The 23,747-nt window shown below is 34.0% G+C and overlaps 2 protein-coding genes across 2 annotated transcripts in view; both read left to right on the top strand.

Annotated features, from left to right (window-relative positions):
• Nucleotides 1-23,747, top strand: part of LOC141319911 (NACHT, LRR and PYD domains-containing protein 12-like) — an 812,443-nt gene that overhangs the window by 187,492 nt on the left and 601,204 nt on the right. The gene's annotated exons all lie outside the window — the stretch shown is intronic.
• Nucleotides 17,624-22,464, top strand: LOC141339016 (somatostatin receptor type 2-like). The gene is made up of 2 exons (XM_073844635.1): nt 17,624-17,761; nt 21,117-22,464. Exon 2 carries the CDS (start codon nt 21,164-21,166, stop codon nt 22,289-22,291), a length of 1,128 nt encoding a protein of 375 aa, XP_073700736.1. The 5' UTR covers nt 17,624-17,761; nt 21,117-21,163; the 3' UTR covers nt 22,292-22,464.

Below are 23,747 nucleotides of genomic sequence, written 5' to 3'. Positions count from 1 at the left end.
ATTTATCTGTGCAGTTCTACTGAACAGGCTTCACAGTTACCCTTTTATTGTTGGCCTGTTAACAAATTACAGTACAGTATCATTGAAATGTAGCAAGACTGTCTCTGTAAAGTATATTTACTGTGTAATGTAAAATGAAGCATTGGTAAGCATACAGTATTACAGCATAGTGTACATTGTTTGATTACATTGTTTACACTGGGTACAGTTGGTACAGGGATATATTTGAGACTCCTTAAGTAACTAGCGTGCACAATAAGTCTGATCTGTGATATTTGCTTTGCATATCCATATTAGCATCCTCTTCAATCATAGGAAATTTCAAGCACACGCGCTTCTTCAGTCCGAAGATATCGGCATAAGTGTTTTTCACTTCACCACGTCCCTTCCACTTTGAATAGCTTCTCAGAGTTACATGACTGTTTAAGTTAATTTACATTTTTGTAAACCTTAATCGTTGCTCTTAATCTGACATATTGCATGATTTTTGTAAAATCTAGAGAAATGTTCGAGGTACAGTTCGAGACACACTCCCAGGTGTCTTTTCTTCAAGGAAGTGCTCCTAATCTCAGTTTGTTACCTGTATAAAAGACACCTGTCCAGTTATTTTTTATTTCTTCTGTTTGCAAATAATCGCACCAACTGTTGACACCTTCTCACCTTTCTCCAGCCTTGTGTAGGTCTACAATCTTGTCCCTGACTTCCTTGGACAGCTCTTTGGTCTTGGCCATGGTGGAGAGTTTGGAATCTGATTGATTGATTGCTTCTGTGGACAGGTGTCTTTTATACAGGTAACAAGCTGAGATTACGAGCACTTCCTTTAAGAGAGGGTTCCTAATCTCTTTACCTGTATAAAAGACACCTGGGAGCCAGAAATTTTGCAGATTGATAGTAGTCAGTACAAAATTAGTGTGAAATAGTCGAAATATTCAACACATCAAGGCAAAAGTAGATTAAAATGAAAGAAAGGGTAAGTAAATAACCTAACGCAACATTCAATATAATGTTCCTTGCTGAATAAAAACCCCCAGCTAAAACCAGCCTAGACTGGTTGGCTGGTTTTAGCTGGTCATAACTGGTCAGCAGGCTTGTTTTAGAGGGGTTGTGGACACTTTCCCAGCCTGGCCAGACTGGTCTTAGCTGGTCTGGCTGAGAAACCACCAGCTAAGACCAGCCAACCAGCCTAGGCTGGTTTTAGCTGGGGGGTTTTTCAGCAGGGATCTTAGACTGTAGGTTTATAGCGAATAGCCCATGCTGCAAATGATACAATGACAAAATAAGCAGTACTAATTATACAGCTATAATATACATCAAATTGTATTTTTCTGGCTATCCAGATTCATTTTGCTGATGTGCTGGACACCAAAGATGCACTTCTTGCAGTTGTCAGTTGTCCAATATTCAAACTCCGATGGTTGAGAGTTGCTCCTTTAGAAGATAAAATGCCAGTGTGTCCACAAAGTCACCCATACCTATTGATGGGATGGACTTTTTGGGATTTGGGACAGAGCCCGAGAAGCCATGGACTACTAGAGGGCAGGGAGGTGTGAGCTTGAGCCTCTGAACCAGTTCCCAAACATCAAGAACATGTTGCAACTTGCTCTATCTGTGGCATGTGGTCACATGTAGAATGCACCGATGGAGGCCAAAACTACATTTGCCACCACAGTGACAGTGGTGACTGAGTGAGTGCATACCCTTGGTGACTGAATGGCCTTTGTTTTGTTTTTATGGTTTATATAGTTCTGTGAAATCTGTCAACCTAAATCTGCAATTGTAGGGAGCGTAAAAACAGGCAAACACTTGCTCATGGACTGCACTCCGGATCTCAGTCATAATGAGCTCTGATAGGGTGCTTTGCATTGTTGATAGTGAGTTCAAAGTGTGTCTCCATCCATGAGCACTTTGTTGGATTTTTCAGGCACTTGACACGACAGGAAAAGACGTATGATATTTTAGGCCACCCTAGAAACACTAGGATAGGATCTTTCCAACTGTACAGCGGCTTTACACTCTTTTCAGCTCCTCAGTTGACCATTGGACCATTGTCAAAGAACACATCGAGAATTTCAGACTTAAGGCATTGTCTAAAACCAGGTGTGAGTGCAGAGCTGAAACTGTGAAAGCCGTTTCCTACCAGCTGCCTGAAATCATGAAGGCATTAACTGCTTTAAAGAAGTTCGCTGTGGAAAAATGAGAAACAGATGTTGTCTCAACAGCTGAAAGCATCTGCCAGGAGCTGCAGAGATGTTCTGTTGTAAGTACTATAATGAGTTGTTCCAGATAAACAAACAAGATCCTGGAGAGCCCCAAAGTTATGGGTTTCATCTGCTAGAACAGATGCCAGGGAGATTTTGATTGTTGATTTTATAGATTGATGAATGTGTTACAACTGTTATGTAATGCTAAAAATGCTCTAGATATTATACAACAATGTCCAGCAGTGACATGCACTTATGAATGTTTGTTTTTTGAAGGCTAAATATAGTTAGGGGCTGTAAAGCTTCATGCATTTTCCAAACAAAACGCACTGTGTTTATTGAACTGCTTGAAGAGATAACAGTCCATAAAGGGCTGATCCAAACACCAGCCGGCTGCTATGGATTTTTCCTTTGCCTCTAGGGTGAGTTTAGGAGTGTGGCACAAAGTACACTCTTATCTACTTTGCCTTTCAATCTCTCTGGCATAGCTTAGTGTTTCTAATTCTTTGTTTAATATTTCAGAAGTAATACATTACATCTCAGACATGGCAGAATACATCTACAGAATACTATTCTCTTCAACAACAGCAACACAACAATGGCGACTTAACTGCTTAATGTATGTAAAATACTATATATACATCTGTTTTCCTAGTGTTTTGATTATATTATATTACCACTCAAAATTATTGGCACCCTTGTAAAATATTGACGAAGAAGGCTGTTAAAATAAATCTGCAATGTTTATCCTTTTGAGGTTTCATTCAAAAACAGGCGAGACACTGCCGGTAAATAGGGTAAGAAAAATTAACTAATAGTTATGACCTTACTTACTCAGTTGATTGATTACATTAATAATTGCAAACATTTTTTTGTATTACAAGTTTTCTAAAATGTTAGGTTTAAATATGCAAATGAGCCATTATTTATTAAAATATGCGCTAATTTGCATACATTTCTAGTACATAAAATCTAAACACTTGATTCAGTTTCAAAATTCTTGTTTATTTTTTTTAAATATTAGAGTCAAATGTTTTTACAGAGGGAATGTTGGGAATCTCATTTCATCACTTCATAATTCAGAAAATAATTCAGAAAACAATATATTTTCGGAATTTTGGGGGGGATAAAATGTTGTACAAAATCAAGCAAATTATATATGAACAAATCCCTCTGTAAAAACCTTCAGGATATAGACAGTAATAAAAATGTAAAGTTTGGTGTGTGTAAGTGCTGCTGAAGTGGAGATTTATGGCTCAGTGTAGGAGAAAAAACTCTTGGCCTTTGAAAATCTGTATTGTGATTGAAATCTATTGACACAAATAGATAAAGTGCTATAAAAGAAACACTTACCAGTGTCTTTTGGATGGTTTCTTTCCACTAGTCTGGAAAAAAACACTTTATGAAAAACAAAAAAGCCCAAAATCTTAAACTTGACAGGTGCATGAAATAACAGCATTTTTGCCTGCCCTTAAAAGTAAAACAATTAAAAGTGGTGGGGGAAATCAAATTTGGAAATACATGTTTCCGTTCTATGTCTGATTGTACGGTATTGAAGTTATGTTGGTGTGTTCGTTTCTCTGCCCGTCTTCCCATTTGGATTTACCTTTGTGGATTATAACAAAGACTCTTTGTTTTGCAAAAACACACACCTGTGACACATATATTTGCTGAAACCATAACTATTTTAAAAAAAAATGTCATTAGAATTATTAATAAATGAAGTAAATAACTTAACCCCGTCTCAAATTTACAACCCTGTAACAATAGGAAATACATATATTTGTGACAGGGTTGAGGTTTTTCACTCAAAATGGCCACTGCTCCTCATGTGGGATTAAAAATAATTATGGATTAAAATAATTTTTTTTTTTTTTTGGTACTGCAGCACTATTAAAGATACCACACCTTGGTGAAAAAAACAACTAAAACCAGCCTAGGCTGGTTGGCTGGTATTAGCTGGTAATAGTTGGTCAGCAGGCTGGATTTAGAGGGGTTTTGGACACTTTTCCAGCCTGACCAGCTAAAACCAGCTACTTCCAGCTTAAACCAGCTAAAACCAGCCAATTAACCTAGGCTGGTTTTATCAACAGGGGAATGATGTGATTTCTGGTAAATAATGTCACATATGAGCAGAGTCTAAATTATTATGGACGTAGAATATTTAGTGTGACGGGGTTGAGTTCAGACTGAGGGACATAACTTTAAAGTCTGTTTTTATTAAATATCTTGCAATTTTTTTTGTTGTTTTTAAAAAAATATTTTTTACAAGAAAGGAACACAAATAAACGCTTACATTATTGGGAAAAATCTAAGTACAAAATCAGTGAAGTGCCTCAGGGACATGACAAAATGCTTTGTTTAAGATAGATATTATGCTAAACATATTCAAATGCAATTCATTAACAAAGAAACTCTGGGGGACTGAAATATTACCGAATCCCAGGAATGACCCAAACAGGTAATAAAGGAACTGTTCATTAGTTTCAGATTCAGAGTAACATGGCTTGAGAAACCTAATCAAATCTGCCTGCTGTGTTTCCCTAAACAGTGCACACTTATTGGTCTCGAGTACGCTCCTTTATTATGGCTGCCAACTCTGTGTGACACTTATGCTTTCCAAATGGAAAAACTGGAGCCAGTTTTTGTTTCCACATATAAGTGTCCTGAAAAACATATCCATTTCTAACCCAGTATTAACAGATAGATGTACTTCTGTGTGTCAGATTGAGTAAGTGAACCCTTGAACTTAGCTCAACATTGGTTATGTTCCACAACCCTGCTGAAAAAAAAAAACAGCTAAAACCAGCCTAGGCTGGTTTGCTGGTCTTAGCTGGTTTAAAGCTGGTCTTAGCTGGTTTAAGCTGGAAGTAGCTGGTTTTAGCTGGCCAGGCTGGGAAAGTGGCCAAAATCGCTCTAAAACCAGCTTGCTGACCAGCTATGACCAGCTTAAACCAGGCTGGTTGACCAGCTAAAACCAGCCAACCAGCCTAGGCTGGTTTTAGCTGTTTTTTCACCAGGGAAGTTGCTATCATATTATATGCACTGATTAATTGTAAATAGCATCATTTGCACCCTTTCTACAAAATGGTGAGGAAACGTAAATATCTGATTCCATTCTCTCAGTTGTATAATCGTGATCGTGGATCACAAAACCTTTTGAAATTAAGATTTATTCATCACCTACAGCTGAATAAATAATAATAATAATAAGCTTTCCATTGATGTATGGTTTGTTAGGATAGGACAATATTTGGCCGAGATACAACTATTTGAAAATTTTGAAAAAATCTAAATATGGAGAAAAATCACCTTTAAAGTTGTGCAAATGAAGTTCTTAGCAATGCAAATTACTTATCAAAAATAAAGTTTTGATATATTTACGGTAGGACATTTACAAAAATATCTTCATGGAACATGACCTTTACTTAATATCCTAATGATTTTTGGCATAAAAGAAAAAACGATCATATTGACCCATGCAGTGTATTGTTGGCTATTGCTACAAATATACCCGTGCTACTTAAGACAAATTATTATTTGTAGTGTTGTCACAAATTTTGCATACAATTTTGTAAAAAATACTTTTTGCATATTTAATATTTTAATATATGAAAATGAGTTGGGAAACCAGTCTTTTCTTTAATTTTCCTAAGGAAATGAATGAGACCAATAGTGACAAAGATTTGTTTCCATGTACATAAATGATGCAAAGCTGACTAGTGGCACATGATGTAATCCTCCTAGTGCTGTATGATGTAATCTTCGGACAAATCCTGCTGTGGCTCTGAAAAGGCATGTTCTGCGTAAGCTGCTCCCAGTTATTCAGATGAAAAACACAGCAGTGACTTCACTCTGCCAAGCCTTGGTAATGATGTAAAAAGCCGGTCACCACTGTTGCCAACTACTCTCCATGAAAAGAGGTCTTGCCAAAAAGTTGTTGGTCTAAAAAAATAGCTGTATTCTTGACTTATGCACGATAATTTTCTTCCAAATGCGATAATTTTGAGCTTCTGTTATGATACTTTTTGGTGCAGACATTTCCAATCTTTCAACACTGTACGAAATCTACAGCTAAGTTAAAGAGCCAATTATACATTTATAACACTAAACAGAGACAGTGGGTTGATTAGTAGAAAGTTGAGAAAACAAAACACAATGTTGCTGCATTTGACTTGCATTAAACGTAACTCAAAATTATAGGCAAAAACAAGCTGGGTATCCTAGTGAAAAAGAAAACTACTATGTATTTAAAATACATTATTTTGTTGTTATTATTATTTTGTACCAAGTATGCTACAAGTTTTTCTTGCTTAGATTTTTTTTGTCTTGTTTCCAGCCAAAATATCTATAAATACTTGAAGCAGGAAGGATTTTCTAGACAAGTAAAAATTGTTGTCTTGTTTTCAGAAAAAAGAAGTTAAAATTAGGTGAGTTTTTGCTTAAAACAAGCAAAATAATTTTCTTTTTTTTTTTTTTTTTTTTTGCCATATTTTAGCTTGTTTTAAGCAAAAACTAACACAATTCTAAAATCAAGAAGGATTTTCTGGACAAGTGAAAAATATTTTCTTGTTTTCTGAAAAAAAAAGTTAAAATTAAGTGTTTTTTTTGCTGGAAAAAAGCAAAATAATCTTGTTTTCTGTTTTTTATTTTTGCGATATTTTAGCTTGTTTTAAGCAAAAAACTAACACAACTCTTAAATCAAGAAGGATTTTCTGGACAAGTGAAAAATATTTTCTTGTTTTCTGAAAAATTTTTCAAATTAAGTGAGTTTTGGCTGGAAAAAAGCAAAATAATCTGCCAATGGGGTCAGAAAAATAATCTTGTTTTCTGTTTGAAATAAGATTATTTTTTTTACCCCATTGGCAGATTATTTTGCTTGTTTCAAGCAAAAACTCACTTCATTTTGACTTGTTTTTACTAAAAACAAGACAATAGTTTTTACTTGTCTAGAAAATCCTTCCTGCTTCAAGTATTTTTAGATATTTTGGCTGGAAACAAGACAAAAAATCTAAGTAAGAAAAACACTTTTTGCAGTGTACTTATTTTTGTGCTTTATAAAATACCTTATAACTGTACTTTTAGTATATGTTATCTCACAATTCTGACTTTTTTCTTAGAATTGAGATATAAACTTGCTATTCTGAAAAATAAAGTTGCAATTGCAAGGTACAAAGTGAGATATAAACTTGCAACTCAGTGAACATATTAGTCTTCTTTTCTCCTCAGAACTGGACTTATATGTTTCAATTCTGAGAAAAAAAAAAGTCAGAATTGTGAGTTTATATCCCACAATTTTGACTTTATAACTCTCAATTGTGCGTTTATATCTCAGTTCTGAGGAAAAAAAAAGTCAGAATTGTGAGTTCAGTGTAAAAAAAAAATGCTTTTCTTACTTAGATTTTTTGTCTTGTTTCCAGCCAAAATATCTAAAAATTCTTAAATCATGAAGGATTTTCTAGACAAGTAAAAATTATTGTCTTGTTTTCAGAAAAAATAAGTTAAAATTAAGTGAGTTTTTGCTTGAAACCAGTCAAATAATCTGCCAATGGGGTAAGCAAATTAATCTAGTTTTCTGATTAAAACATGACAAAAATTTTTTTTTGCAGTGTTAATATGATGCAGTTCTGAAATATTGGCAATTGCAAGTTATTAAGTCAGAATTGTGTGATATAAACTAGCAATTCAGTGAACATATCAGTCTTTTTTCTCCTCAGAACTGGACTTTATTCAATTGTGAGTTTATATCTCACATTTGCGAGAAATAAAGTCAGAATAGTGAGATATAAAATCGCAATTACGAGAAAAAAAGTCAGAATTTGTCAGTTTATATCTCTCAATTCTGACTTTATATCTCACAATTCTGACTTTATAATTTGCAATTGTGCATTTATATCTTAGTTCTGAGAAAAACAAATCTGAATTGCGAGTTTATGATGCAATTCTGAGAAATAAAGTCAGAACTGTGTGATATAAACTAGCAATTCAGTGAATATATCAGTCTTTTTTTCTCCTCAGAACTGGACTTTATTCAATTGCCAGTTTATATCTCAATTGCGAGAAAAAAAGTCAGAATTGTGAGATACTATGTCGCAATTATGAGAAAAAAACTCATAATTTGCCCGTTTATATCTCAATTCTGACTTTATAACTCGCAGATGTGCATTTATATCTCACAGGTCTTAAAAAAAAGTCAGAATTGCTTTTGTCAGAATTGCAATTGAATTAAAAAAAGACTGATGTTATTGTGATTTTATATCCCACCACGCTGACTTTATATCTTGCAGTTGTGCATTTATATCTTAGTTCTGAGAAAAAAAAAATCTGAATTGCGAGTTTATGATGCAAATCTGAGAAATAAAGTCAGAACTGTGTGATATAAACTAGCAATTCAGTGAACATATCAGTCTTTTTTCGCCTCAGAACTGGACTTTATTCAATTGCGAGTTTATATCTCACAATTGCGAGAAAAAAAGTCAGATTTGTGAGATACAAAATCGCAATTCAAGAAAAAAAGTCCGAATTTGCCAGTTTATATCTCTCAATTCTGACTTTATATCTAGTAATTCTAACTTTATTTCTTGCAATTGTGATTTTATATCTTATCTCACAATTCTGACTTTATAACTTGCAATTGTGCATTTATATCTTACAATTCTGAGAAAAAAGTCAGAATTACTTTTGTCAGAATTGTGATTGAATAGTCCAGTTCTGAGGAGAAAAAAAGACTGATGTTATTGTGATTTTATATCCCACAATTCTGACTTTATAACTTGCAATTGTGCATTTATATCTTAGTTCTGAGAAAAAAAATCTGAATTGCGAATTTATGATGCAATTTTGAGAAATAAAGTCAGAATTGTGTGATATAAACTAGCAATTCAGTGAACATTTTTAGGCTTTTTTTCTCCTCAGAACTGGACTTTATTCAATTGCGAGTTTATATCTCAATTGCGAAAAAAAAAAGTCAGAATTGTGAGATACAAAGTCGCAATTACGAGAAATGCCCGTAAAAAAAAAAATCTAAATTGCGAGTTTATGATGCAATTCTGAGAAATAAAGTCAGAATTGTGTGATATAAAATAAGCAATTCTGTGAACATATCAGTCTTTTTTTCTCCTCTGAAGTGGACTTTATTAAATTGTGAGTTTATATCTCACATTTGCGGTAAAAAAGGTCAGAATTGTGAGATACAAAGAATTGCGAGATACAAAGTTTATTTCTCGCAATTGTGAGTTTATAACCAACAATTCTGAATTTATATCTAGAAATTCTGACTTTATAACTCGCAGATGTGCATTTATATCTCACAGGTCTTAGAAAAAAAGTTGCAATTTCGAGGAAAAAGTCGATTTTGCTTGTTAATATCTCAATTCTGACTTAATTTCTCTCAATTGTGATTTTATATCCCACAATTCTGACTTCATAACTCACAATTGTGCGTATTAACTTGTAGATTTTCCTTCGGCAGCAAAACCTCCACCAATATTTTTTTTTTTTCCTAGCTTATAAGACTTGACCAATTTTGGAACATTCTTCCCCAAAATTTTGTTTCAGTTCCTCAGTATTTCTAGGTAAAATATCACAAATTCATTGTTCTTTCATTGCTTGTAAAATGTTTGTGAAATGTTCTTGTGAGTAGCAACAGTCAATTTTCTACATTTGTAGGCAGTGGATTCATGAACACCCAGGTCTTTAGCAATGCTTTGGGTATAACACCTTACACTTGAAAAAAACTAATACTAAATTTATTAAAATGTATTGTATTTAATTTATTGCATTGCAGATGCTTTCAAAGAACTTTTCACTGTAACTTTTATGGGTATTTTGAATGTAAAACATTGTCACGAATTTGTTGTATTTTCATTTGTAAAATACAAATGAATTGTTGTAAGCTAACCCAAACTTATTAAAGTGCGTATAGCACAATTTTTTCTTTTGTTTATTTGGCGTAATAGGCCATTTACGCAGACAAAAGGATCTAGGCATGCATATAAAACGCAGTGATTTTACACGAAATGTTACACTCAACATATTTTTGTCAGGCATTTTAGTTTGGGAAAAGTTCTTTTTCAAGTTTTATTTGATCAAAAACGAAAAGTAGCCGAGATAAACTTGCAGGAGGTGATGTGGACATTGACAAATTCGCGCATCCCAAGCTTTTAATAATAGACACTTAAAGCTTTCTTTAGATAGGCTATACTGTAACAAATTTCTCATGCCATTTTCCTTCATTTTAGTGACTCGTTTGAGAAAGATAATCACACAGAAAGCAAAAATGCAGAAAGCACATTCTACTAGTTTTCTTTATTTTACAAAACCAAAAAAGAAATTTTGTTGATATTGGGAGTGTGTAATTTTTCAGTCAATATTAAATTAATAAACAAACTGAGGTTCTCTTTGTTGTGTATTTTATAGGTTTGATAATTTGAAAACTAAAATAAGCTTGAAAGTACGGTGACGCATTGCTGCCACACACTTATTTTTTTCCCACTCAGCTATGTCGTTAAAACGAGATCTTTTCTCGTAATAATGACATCTTTTCTCGTAAAAGCGACATCTTTTCTCGTAATAACGAGATCTTTTCTCGTAAAAACGGCATCTTTTCTCGTAAAAACGACATCTTTTGTCGTAATAACGAGATCTTTTCTCGTAAAAACGACATCTTTTCTTGTAATAACGAGATCTTTTCTCGTAATAACAAGATCTTTTCTCGTAAAAACAACATCTTTTTCTCGTAATAACGAGATCTTTTCTCATAATAACGACATCTTTTCTTGTAAAAACAACATCTTTTCTTGTAATAACGACATCTTTTCTCATAATAACGAGATCTTTTCTCGTAAAAACAACATCTTTTCTCGTAATAACAAGATCTTTTCTCATAAAAACGACATCTTTTCTCGTTAAAACGACATCTTTTCTCTTGTAATAACAAGATCTTTTCTCGTTAAAACGACATCTTTTCTCGTTAAAACGACATCTTTTCTTGAAAAAAGACATCTTTTCTCGTAATAACGTCATCTTTTCTCGAAAAACGACATCTTTTCTCGTAATAACGAGATCTTTTCTCGTAAAAACGACATCTTTTCTCATAAAAACGACATCTTTTGTCGTAATAACGACATCTTTTCTCGTAAAAACGACACCTTTTCTCATAATAACGACATCTTTTCTCGTAATAACGACATCTTTTCTCGTAAAAACGACACCTTTTCTCATAATAACGAGATCTTTTCTCGTAATAATGAGATCTTTTCTCGTAATAACGAGATCTTTTCTCGTAACAACGAGATCTTTTCTCGTTAAAACGACATCTTTTCTCGTAATAACGACATCTTTTCTCATAATAACAAGATCTTTTTCTCGTAAAAACGACATCTTTTCTCGTAATAACAAGATCTTTTCTCATAAAAACGACATCTTTTCTCGTTAAAACGACATCTTTTCTCTTGTAATAACAAGATCTTTTCTCGTTAAAACGACATCTTTTCTCGTTAAAACGACATCTTTTCTCGAAAAAACGACATCTTTTCTCGTAATAACGTCATCTTTTGTCGTAATAACGACATCTTTTCTCGTAAAAACGACACCTTTTCTCATAATAACGAGATCTTTTCTCGTAATAATGAGATCTTTTCTCGTAATAACGAGATCTTTTCTCGTAACAACGAGATCTTTTCTCGTTAAAACGACATCTTTTCTCGTAATAACGACATCTTTTCTCGTAAAAACGACACCTTTTCTCATAATAATGAGATCTTTTCTCGTAAAAACGACACCTTTTCTCATAATAATGAGATCTTTTCTCGTAATAATGAGATCTTTTCTCGTTAAAACGAGATCTTTTCTCGTAATAACGACATCTTTTCTCGTAAAAACGACATCTTTTCTCGTAATAACGAGATCTTTTCTCGTAAAAACGACATCTTTTCTCGTAATAACGACGTCTTTTCTCGTAAAAATGACATCTTTTCTTGTAATAACGACATCTTTTCTCATAATAACGAGATCTTTTCTCGTAAAAACGACATCTTTTCTCGTAATAACGAGATATTTTCTCGTAATAACGAGATCTTTTCTCGTAAAAACATCTTTTCTTGTAATAAAGACATCTTTTCTCATAATAACGAGATCTTTTCTCGTAAAAACGACATCTTTTCTCGTAATAACAAGATCTTTTCTCATAAAAATGACATCTTTTCTCGTAAAAACATCTTTTGTTGTAATAACAACATCTTTTCTCGTAATAACGACGTCTTTTCTCGTGAAAACGACATCTTTTCTCGTAAAAACGACATCTTCTCTCGTTAAAGCGACATCTTTTCTCGTAATAACGAGATCTTTTCTCGTAAAAACGACATCTTTTCTCGTAATAACGACATCTTTTCTCATAAAAACGACATCTTTTCTCGTAATAACGAGATCTTTTCTCGTAATAACGAGATCTTTTCTTGTAAAAACAACATCTTTTCTTGTAATAACGACATCTTTTCTCATAATAACGAGATCTTTTCTCGTAAAAACGACATCTTTTCTCGTAATAACAAGATCTTTTCTCATAAAAACGACATCTTTTCTCGTTAAAACGACATCTTTTCTCTTGTAATAACAAGATCTTTTCTCGTTAAAACGACATCTTTTCTCGTTAAAACGACATCTTTTCTCGAAAAAACGACATCTTTTCTCGTAATAACGTCATCTTTTGTCGTAATAACGACATCTTTTCTCGTAAAAACGACACCTTTTCTCATAATAACGAAATCTTTTCTCGTAATAATGAGATCTTTTCTCGTAATAACGAGATCTTTTCTCGTAACAACGAGATCTTTTCTCGTTAAAACGACATCTTTTCTCGTAATAACGACATCTTTTCTCGTAAAAACGACACCTTTTCTCATAATAATGAGATCTTTTCTCGTAAAAACGACACCTTTTCTCATAATAATGAGATCTTTTCTCGTAATAATGAGATCTTTTCTCGTTAAAACGAGATCTTTTCTCGTAATAACGACATCTTTTCTCGTAAAAACGACATCTTTTCTCGTAATAACGAGATCTTTTCTCGTAAAAACGACATCTTTTCTTGTAATAACGACGTCTTTTCTCGTAAAAATGACATCTTTTCTTGTAATAACGACATCTTTTCTCATAATAACGAGATCTTTTCTTGTAAAAACGACATCTTTTCTCGTAATAACGAGATATTTTCTCGTAATAACGAGATCTTTTCTCGTAAAAACATCTTTTCTTGTAATAAAGACATCTTTTCTCATAATAACGAGATATTTTCTCGTAAAAACGACATCTTTTCTCGTAATAACAAGATCTTTTCTCATAAAAATGACATCTTTTCTCGTAAAACATCTTTTCTCGTAATAACGACGTCTTTTCTCGTGAAAACGACATCTTTTCTCGTAATAACGACGTCTTTTCTCGTGAAAACGACATCTTTTCTCGTAAAAACGACATCTTCTCTCGTTAAAGCGACATCTTTTCTCGTAATAACGACATCTTTTCTCGTAATTACGACATCTTTTCTCGTAAAAACGACATCTTTTCTCGTAATAACGAGATCTTTTCTCGTAATAACGAGATCTTTTCTTGTAAAAACAACATCTTTTCTTGTAATAACGACATCTTTTCTCATAATAACGAGATCTTTTCTCGTAAAAACGACATCTTTTCTCGTAATAACAAGATCTTTTCTCATAAAAACGACATCTTTTCTCGTTAAAACGACATCTTTTCTCTTGTAATAACAAGATCTTTTCTCGTTAAAACGACATCTTTTCTCGTTAAAACGACATCTTTTCTCGAAAAAACATCTTTTCTCGTAATAACGTCATCTTTTGTCGTAATAACGACATCTTTTCTCGTAAAAACGACACCTTTTCTCATAATAACGAAATCTTTTCTCGTAATAATGAGATCTTTTCTCGTAATAACGAGATCTTTTCTCGTAACAACGAGATCTTTTCTCGTTAAAACGACATCTTTTCTCGTAATAACGACATCTTTTCTCGTAAAAACGACACCTTTTCTCATAATAATGAGATCTTTTCTCGTAAAAACGACACCTTTTCTCATAATAATGAGATCTTTTCTCGTAATAATGAGATCTTTTCTCGTTAAAACGAGATCTTTTCTCGTAATAACGACATCTTTTCTCGTAAAAACATCTTTTCTCGTAAAAACGACATCTTTTCTCGTAATAACGAGATCTTTTCTCGTAAAAACGACATCTTTTCTCGTAATAACGACGTCTTTTCTCGTAAAAATGACATCTTTTCTTGTAATAACGACATCTTTTCTCATAATAACGAGATCTTTTCTCGTAAAAACGACATCTTTTCTCGTAATAACGAGATATTTTCTCGTAATAACGAGATCTTTTCTCGTAAAAACATCTTTTCTTGTAATAAAGACATCTTTTCTCATAATAACGAGATCTTTTCTCGTAAAAACGACATCTTTTCTCGTAATAACAAGATCTTTTCTCATAAAAATGACATCTTTTCTCGTAAAAACATCTTTTGTTGTAATAACAACATCTTTTCTCGTAATAACGACGTCTTTTCTCGTGAAAACGACATCTTTTCTCGTAAAAACGACATCTTCTCTCGTTAAAGCGACATCTTTTCTCGTAATAACGAGATCTTTTCTCGTAAAAACGACATCTTTTCTCGTAATAACGACATCTTTTCTCGTAAAAACGACATCTTTTCTCGTAATAACGAGATCTTTTCTCGTAATAACGAGATCTTTTCTTGTAAAAACAACATCTTTTCTTGTAATAACGACATCTTTTCTCATAATAACGAGATCTTTTCTCGTAAAAACGACATCTTTTCTCGTAATAACAAGATCTTTTCTCATAAAAATGACATCTTTTCTCGTTAAAACGACATCTTTTCTCTTGTAATAACAAGATCTTTTCTCGTTAAAACGACATCTTTTCTCGTTAAAACGACATCTTTTCTCGAAAAAACGACATCTTTTCTCGTAATAACGTCATCTTTTGTCGTAATAACGACATCTTTTCTCGTAAAAACGACACCTTTTCTCATAATAACGAAATCTTTTCTCGTAATAATGAGATCTTTTCTCGTAATAACGAGATCTTTTCTCGTAACAACGAGATCTTTTCTCGTTAAAACGACATCTTTTCTCGTAATAACGACATCTTTTCTCGTAAAAACGACACCTTTTCTCATAATAATGAGATCTTTTCTCGTAAAAACGACACCTTTTCTCATAATAATGAGATCTTTTCTCGTAATAATGAGATCTTTTCTCGTTAAAACGAGATCTTTTCTCGTAATAACGACATCTTTTCTCGTAAAAACATCTTTTCTCGTAAAAACGACATCTTTTCTCGTAATAACGAGATCTTTTCTCGTAAAAACGACATCTTTTCTCGTAATAACGACGTCTTTTCTCGTAAAAATGACATCTTTTCTTGTAATAACGACATCTTTTCTCATAATAACGAGATCTTTTCTCGTAATAACGAGATATTTTCTCGTAATAACGAGATCTTTTCTCGTAAAAACATCTTTTCTTGTAATAAAGACATCTTTTCTCATAATAACGAGATCTTTTCTCGTAAAAACGACATCTTTTCTCGTAATAACAAGATCTTTTCTCATAAAAATGACATCTTTTCTCGTAAAAACATCTTTTGTTGTAATAACAACATCTTTTCTCGTAATAACGACGTCTTTTCTCGTGAAAACGACATCTTTTCTCGTAAAAACGACATCTTCTCTCGTTAAAGCGACATCTTTTCTCGTAAAAACGACATCTTTTCTCGTAATAACGACATCTTTTCTCGTAAAAACGACATCTTTTCTCGTAATAACGAGATCTTTTCTCGTAATAACGAGATCTTTTCTCGTAAAAACGACATCTTTTCTCGTAATAACAAGATCTTTTCTCATAAAAATGACATCTTTTCTTGTAATGAGATCTTTTCTCGTAAAAACGGCATCTTTTCACGTAATAACGACGTCTTTTCTCGTAAAAAGGACATCTTTTCTCGTAAAAACGACATCTTCTCTCGTTAAAGCGACATCTTTTCTCGTAATAACGAGATCTTTTCTTGTAATAACAACATCTTTTCTGGTAAAAACGACATCTTTTTCTCGTAATAATGACATATTATGTCATAAAAACGATCTGATGTTCGTGTTACAGATGATATGATTATGTGAGCGAGCTAAGCGCTTGTCCGCGCTGCCTTCGCCACAGCCCTGACATAAAGGAGGATGCACGCTGTCGAAGTTATATAGAAATACACTGTTTTAATCATTTTAATGTAATGGTTTCAATTGTAGCGTCATATTTATTTGGATTAATCTCCAATCTGTCTACAATAACTGCCCTCAGACCCAGAGGATTTAAGATGATCTTATCAAAACTGTTATTTCTGAATAATCGATTCGCTTGGAATATTATTTGGATGAATAAAGTTGGATTTTACAAAACATTTAAATACTAACAGAAATAAATAAATAAAAAATGACACACGGTTTGATCATGCTATGATGATGAATTTGTTCTGTTTAACAAATGAAAAATAAATAAAGCCAGATTTTTTTGTATTTTTTATTGATTTTTTTGTTCATGAAAAGAGTGCTTATGCTTTAATATTTATTAAAAATATTAATATTGATTATTTAATATGTGTGAGCGGCCCTGAAAAGCCACTTTTCAACTCAGCCTACTGTCTGTCCCATCATGCAGAATAAATGTTTGTCTGATGTACCGCTCTGCAAATTAGTCACAATAACGTTTCTGTGCAAGTCTCATATAAACGCAACACTGCATTAATTCGGTCAGCGGCGACAGCGCGATTACATACAGAGGAAAGAAATATAAATGTCTGCTTAATTTTATGTACTTCCACAATAACAACAAAACGTTACAAATAGCTTTTGTAAAAATAAAAGCCGTTTATTCGAGAAAAGATCTCGTTATTACGAGAAAATATGTCTTTTTAACGAGAAAAGATCTCGTTATTACAAGAAAAGATGTCGTTTTAACAACATAGATGAGTGGGGGAAAAAAAGTGTGTGGCAGCAATGCGTCACCGTATGAAAGAAGTTTGAAAGTTAAGTAATTAGTAATCTGATTACTTTTTAAATGCAGTAATCAGTAATGTAACCAAATTACAATTTTAAAGAAGTAATTAGTAATTTGTAGTGGATAACTTTTTTAAAGTAACTTACCCAACACTGTCTATAATACACAATGTATTTTGAATTTATCTTATTGAACAGGGAAATCATGTACAAACATCAGTGATGAAGAAACACCAGTCATACAGTAGCATGAAATGCTCTCTTCAGTGCACACTATGTGTCACTCTCTCTGTGTCTGTGTCTATGTTTCTCTCTCTATCTCTCGCTCTCTCTCTCTCTGAGAGGCTTGTCTCGGCACTGGTTCAAATCTCTTCAGTTTCAGATCAGATCATGTGTTCGGAAACTCCACATGTGCTCATCAGCAGAACCATGAGCCGGATCCCAATGGACTGTGCAATGCACATCAACACAAAGGTAAGAACAACAATTTCCAAGCATATATTATATTTTTTTCCAAACATATTTACTTCACTGCAAAAAATGCTTTTCTTACTTAGATTTTCTGTCTTGTTTCCAGACAAAATTTCTACAAATTCTTGAATCAGGAAGAATTTTGTAGACAAGGAAAACTTTAGTAAACTTTAGTAAAAACAAGTCAAAATTAAGTGAGTTTTTGCTTAGAACAAGCAAAATAATCTGCCAATGGGGTAAGAAAATAAATCTTATTTCAAGCAGACAACTAGATTATTTTTCTTACCCCATTGGCAGATTATTTTGCTTGTTCTAAGCAAAAACTCACCTAATTTTGACTTGTTTGTACTAAAAACAAGACAATAATTTTTACTTGTCTAGAAAATCCTTCCTGATTCAAGATTTTTTAGATATTTTGGCTGAAAACAAGACAAAAAATCTAAGTAAGAAAAGCATTTTATAGAACATATATGAATTTAAGAGTTATATTGAGTCGATGTTTTCGTAAAACTCTCATCTTTGTGTCTAAATAGAATAATCACCTTTCATCTTAAACGTTGCTTTATTCCTAAAGCAACACTAATTAATGATTCAAATGAAACCCTTTATAATGGCAGTCTTAGGTTTGGATGGTCAGTGAAGTGATAGACACTTTAGTCCTGGAGCTTTAGTGGTGAATGTTAGGATTAATGCACACGTGTCCCAGAAAAAATTGAAAGCCATAAGTGGGTCTGGATTTGAGAGGGACATTGATCACTTTGCTTTTCAGCCTGTTTGTCCAGCGGGGATGATTGTGACATCAAGGACATCGCTCTCTCAAGTCAGTTACTGGACTGTGCACTGTATTAGTTTTACAGAGCAACATAAAATACAGTTTGACTGGAAGCATTCATCTTTTTCACTTTGGTGCAAGAACTAAAGTATACATACATTTTGTGGTTTTCCTTTGTGGAACAGAGACACAGGGTTCCTACAGAGTTTGGAAAAGTATGGAAAAAAGAAAGCAGAGTATGGAAAGCAATTGTGTTTCCAGAGGTTTTTTTTTCCCTATTTAGTTTTTTTATAATAGAAAATATTATAGACTTTTATGTATGCACGAGAAACCATTAAACTTTGAATATAGGACAATGCACACTGAGCCACCAATTGTGCCATCAGCCTATTTCGCGGTGTGGTTTGTATGCGTTAAAGAGACCTAAGGCCTTGAGATATGGCATACTGCCCTAATAAAAGCCACATTTTAAACACTTTTTTACAGTACCCGCACTGCAAAAAATGCTTTTCTTACTTAGATTTTTGGTCTTGTTTCCAGCCAAAATATCCAAAAATTCTTGAATCAGGAAGGATTTTCTAGACAAGTAAAAACAAGTCAATAATTTTTACTTGTCTAGAAAGTCCTTCCTGATTCAAGTTTTTTTACCGACATTTTGGCTGGAAAACAAGACAAAAAATCTAAGTAAGAAAAGCATTTTTTGCAGTGCACCTTTTTTTATAAACCTTTGAACTTATCAGAAAGACACTACCATAAGAAAAGCCAAATTTAGAGCAAGTACACTGCAAACATGTTTTTCTTACTTTGTTTTTTTTTTTTTTGTCTTGTTTCCAGTCAAAATATCAAAAAATTCTTAAAACAAGAAGGATTTTCTAGATGAGTAAAAATGGTCTTGTTTTCAGAAAAAAAACAAGTCAAAATTAAGTGCATTTTAGCTTGAAAAATAGGGTAAGAAAATTAATCTTGTTTTCTGTTTGAAATAATTTTATTTTGTTTTCCCCATTGGTAGATTACTTTGCTTGTTCTATTTTTTTCTGAAAACAAGATATTTTTTTTACTTGTCTAGAAAATCCTTTTTGATTTAAGAATTTTTAGGTATTTTGGCTGGAAACAAGACAAAACATCTAAGTAAGGAAAAAAATTCAGTGTAGATCTTTGTTAATTCATGTGCATCCTGTTTTGTTCATAGTAAGATGGCAGAGATGCACAAAGGAAATAGGTTATATAAAACTAGAAACTCTAATGCGCAAGAATGCAAAAATTCCCCATGCGCATGTAATTAGTTTCTCGTGGGCACATGTTTATTTATTTTTTAAACAGGCTTCTGTATGTTCAAAATCAATGAAATAAAACACCTGAGGAAAAATATTTACAGATGACTGTTTTATATACCAAATATAAAGCTGAAAATAATGCTCTGTGAATCATTTATGCTAAATATGGTCTCAAAATTTACTGAGAGGTTTGGAAATATTAGTCTGGAAATGTAATTTTGAAAAGGAAAATGTGTGGGAACCCTGCCCTTACCAAAATTAAGTATACTTCGTGTTTGTTTAAGTATACTTAAGTAAAATGTAAGTATATTTTAAGTATACTTTATGTAGTAAGTGTACTAGTAGTATACTTTTAAGTGTACTATTTCAATACTCTGTGGGACTAAATTAGCCCACTTTCTAGTATATAAAAGTATATTTTAAGTATAACAGTAGTAAACTTTGAGTACACAACTAGTTTACATCTATGTTTTTAGTTTGTACGGCTAACATACTCAAAGTAAACTTATAGGTATACTGATAGTTTACTAATTAAATATTTTTTATGCATTTCTAGTACACTTTGAAGTATAGTCTCAGTAAACTACTAGTTTGGTAGTTTTATACTGCAAGTATACTGTACTATAAGTTTTCTTTAAGTGAACTTTACATCATACTTTAAGTATACTACTATGTCCCTATTTATTTGTATATATTTTGTCTTATGAATATCTAAACATACAAAACATCAAAAGAAAGAACAGGGTATCTGCTTGTAAGCAAAAACTTGAATTGTGGTCACTTGAAAGTGGTTAAGTTTTATAAATAATAATTTAATAAACAACAATTTGAACAAAAAGCTAAAAAAAAGGCTATTGATGATAATCAAAACTTGAACCGTCATCATTCCCTCTTCATGGGTGGACATTTTATTTCATAACGTTACACAGTTTTCCATATTTATGGTTTTGATGCTGTTTTATGTCTGACGATTGTGTTAGATTACATGTGGGAAGCATCTGTTGTTTCGGTTTCTTCTTGTGTTTTGGAAATTCTGTACAGAAGATGTGTAACAGCACCCCTTATAACAATGAAAACACATTCTCAGAGCACAAGTAGAGCTCAAATATACTTAAATGTCATTTCTGAGAAGTATATAAAGAAGTAGACTAAAAGATTACTTTCCTAGTTTAGTTTAAAAGAAGTATACTAATAGTGCACTTGAATAAACATCTTTTTGTAAGGGTGGAGACATTACAATTACCACTGATAACAAAATAGGATACATACAACTGTATATACTTTATTCACCACCATATATTTTTCTCCTCAGGCTGTATGTCCCACTTAATGGAATTGGGAATCTGAGGGAAATATAAAATGGATTCCTGGACGTTTTCGTTCTCACCCAGGAACCTCCCCAGCAATCTCTCTGGACTCCCCATGTACGATGGCATTATGCTGGGCAACATATCTGAAGAAGCCATGAGAAATGAGACTGACCAGAGCTTGACCAAAACTAGTACAGTCATCATCACCTTCATGTACTTCGTGGTGTGTGCTATCGGTCTGTGTGGAAACGCTCTGGTCATCTATGTGATCCTGCGATACGCCAAGATGAAGACGGTCACGAATATCTACATACTGAACTTGGCAGTGGCAGATGTTCTGTTCATGCTCAGTTTGCCCTTCATCGCTATCCAGTTGGCGCTGGTGCACTGGCCGTTTGGCGCAGCTCTATGCCGCGTGGTCATGACAGTGGATTCTCTGAACCAGTTCACCAGTATTTTTTGTCTGATGGTGATGAGCATTGATAGATACCTCGCTGTGGTGCATCCCATAAAGTCTACCAAATGGAGGAAGCCCCATGTTGCGAAAACCACCAACCTGGTGGTGTGGGTCGTGTCGCTTATCGTCAACCTCCCGATCGTGATCTACAGCGGACTGATCACCCAACCCGACGGCTGCTTCTGCACTATTGTGTGGCCAGAGCCACAAGAGACCTATTACACCGCCTTCATGTGCTACACCTTCTTCCTAGGTTTCTTCCTACCTCTAATGGTCATATGCCTATGCTATTTGTTCATTATCATCAAGGTGAAGTCTTCGGGAATCAGGGTGAGCTCCACCAAACGGAAGCAGTCTGAGAAAAGGGTGACTCGTATGGTCTCCATCGTGGTTGCCGTCTTTGTTTTCTGCTGGCTGCCCTTCTACATCTTCAATGTGACCTCAGTCACAGGCAGCATTAGCACGACGCCTTTTTTAAGGAGTATGTTCGCCTTTGTCGTGGTGCTGGGATACGCCAATAGCTGTGCAAACCCAATATTATACGCTTTCTTGTCTGAGAACTTCAAAAAGAGCTTCCAGAACGTTCTGTGCTTGAAAAAAGTGAGTGCTCTGGATGAGGGCGAACGCACCGACAGCAAACTGGACAAGTCACGAATCATGAACGAGGCGACAGAAACTCGCAACACACTGATAAATGGAGACCTGCAAACCACCATCTGAAAAAAACTAAACAAAAAATGGGTCATTGCTTTGCAAGCTGTTGATTTGAAATCAATAAAAACTGTGGTATCCACAAATGGAGTAAGAGGAGTGACTGTAAAACCCAGCTAATGTGGTTTGTATTTTAAAGCCCTCTGTGATGGCTTAGTTTCCCAAAGTAATAAACTCAAATGGAGTTTACCTATTTTTGGTCATCTTGCCATATTTTCTGTTCATTAGTTATAATATTAGTTCACTGTCAGAAAACAGATTTCCTGATCATTTGCTTACCCCCATCCAAGATGTTCATGTCTTCTGTTACGACCCTCAGTTATTAAATGTCTAGGGTCTGAGAAGGGGAACATCAAACCAGTTTGGACCAGGCTGGTTGGCTGGTCAACCAGCATGGTTTTAGCTGGTTTTAGAGGGGTTTTGGCCACTTTTCCTGGTCAGGCTGGGAAACCACCAGCTAGAACCAGCTACTTCCAGCTTAAACCAGCTAAGACCAGCCAACCAACCTAGGCTGGTTTTAGTTGGGGTTTTTTTATCAGCAGGGGAATTTACAAAAATTAATAGATGTGTGAAAGTAAAGAAAGTAACTATTTACAAAAGAGGAAATAAACCAATTCTCAAAGTAAGCAAGACACCGACAGCTTAACAAAATTGGAGAAGTGGGCAAGATAAAGGGAACTTGGATCGAATCAAAGTAAAGAAAGTAACAAAACCAAACGTAGATCTTACTAACCCATTTTTTATCTAATCCCCCTGCTGAAAAAAAACAGCTAAAACCAGCCTAGGCTGTTTGGCTGGTTTTAGCTGGTCATAGCTGGTTTTAGAGGGGTTTTGGCCACTTTTCCTGGTCAGGCTGGTCTTAGCTGGTTTTAGAAGGGTTTTGGCCACTTTTCATGGTCAGGCTGGTCTTAGCTGGTCAGGCTGGGAAACCACCAGCTAAAACCAGCTACTTCCATCTTAAACCAGCTAAGACCAGCCAACCAACCTAGGCTGGTTTTAGTTGGGGGTTTTTTTCAGCAGGGGAATTTACAAAAATTAATAGATGTGTGAAAGTAAAGAAAGTAACTATTTACAAAAGAGAAAATAAACCAATTCTCAAAGTAAGCAAGACACCGACAGCTTAACAAAATTGGAGAAGTGGGCAAGATAAAGGGAACTTGGATCGAATCAAAGTAAAGAAAGTAACAAAACCAAAAGTAGATCTTACTAACCCATTTTTTATCTAATCCCCCTGCTGAAGAAAAAAAAACCAGCTAAAACCAGCCTAGGCTGGTTGGCTGGTTTTAGCTGGTCATAGCTGGTTTTAGAGGGGTTTTGGCCACTTTTCCTGGTCAGGCTGGTCTTAGCTGGTCAGACTGGGAGACCACCAGCTAAAGCCAGCCTGACCTGGTTGGGAGGCCAGCTACTTCCAGCTTAAACCAGCTAAGACCAGCCTAGGTTGGTTTAGCTGTTTTTTTTTTTCAGC

The sequence above is a fragment of the Garra rufa genome, chromosome 1 (genome assembly GCF_049309525.1).
Source record: "Garra rufa chromosome 1, GarRuf1.0, whole genome shotgun sequence".
NCBI classification, from domain to species: Eukaryota; Metazoa; Chordata; class Actinopteri; order Cypriniformes; family Cyprinidae; genus Garra; species Garra rufa.
The sequence above is the reverse complement of the archived record's forward strand: the minus strand, read 5'-3'. Positions and strand labels throughout refer to the sequence as shown.

Coding starts and splice junctions, on each gene's coding strand:
- LOC141339016 (XM_073844635.1), top strand. CDS start 21,164: ATGGATTCCTGGACGTTTTCGTTCTCACCCAGGAACCTCCCCAGCAAT.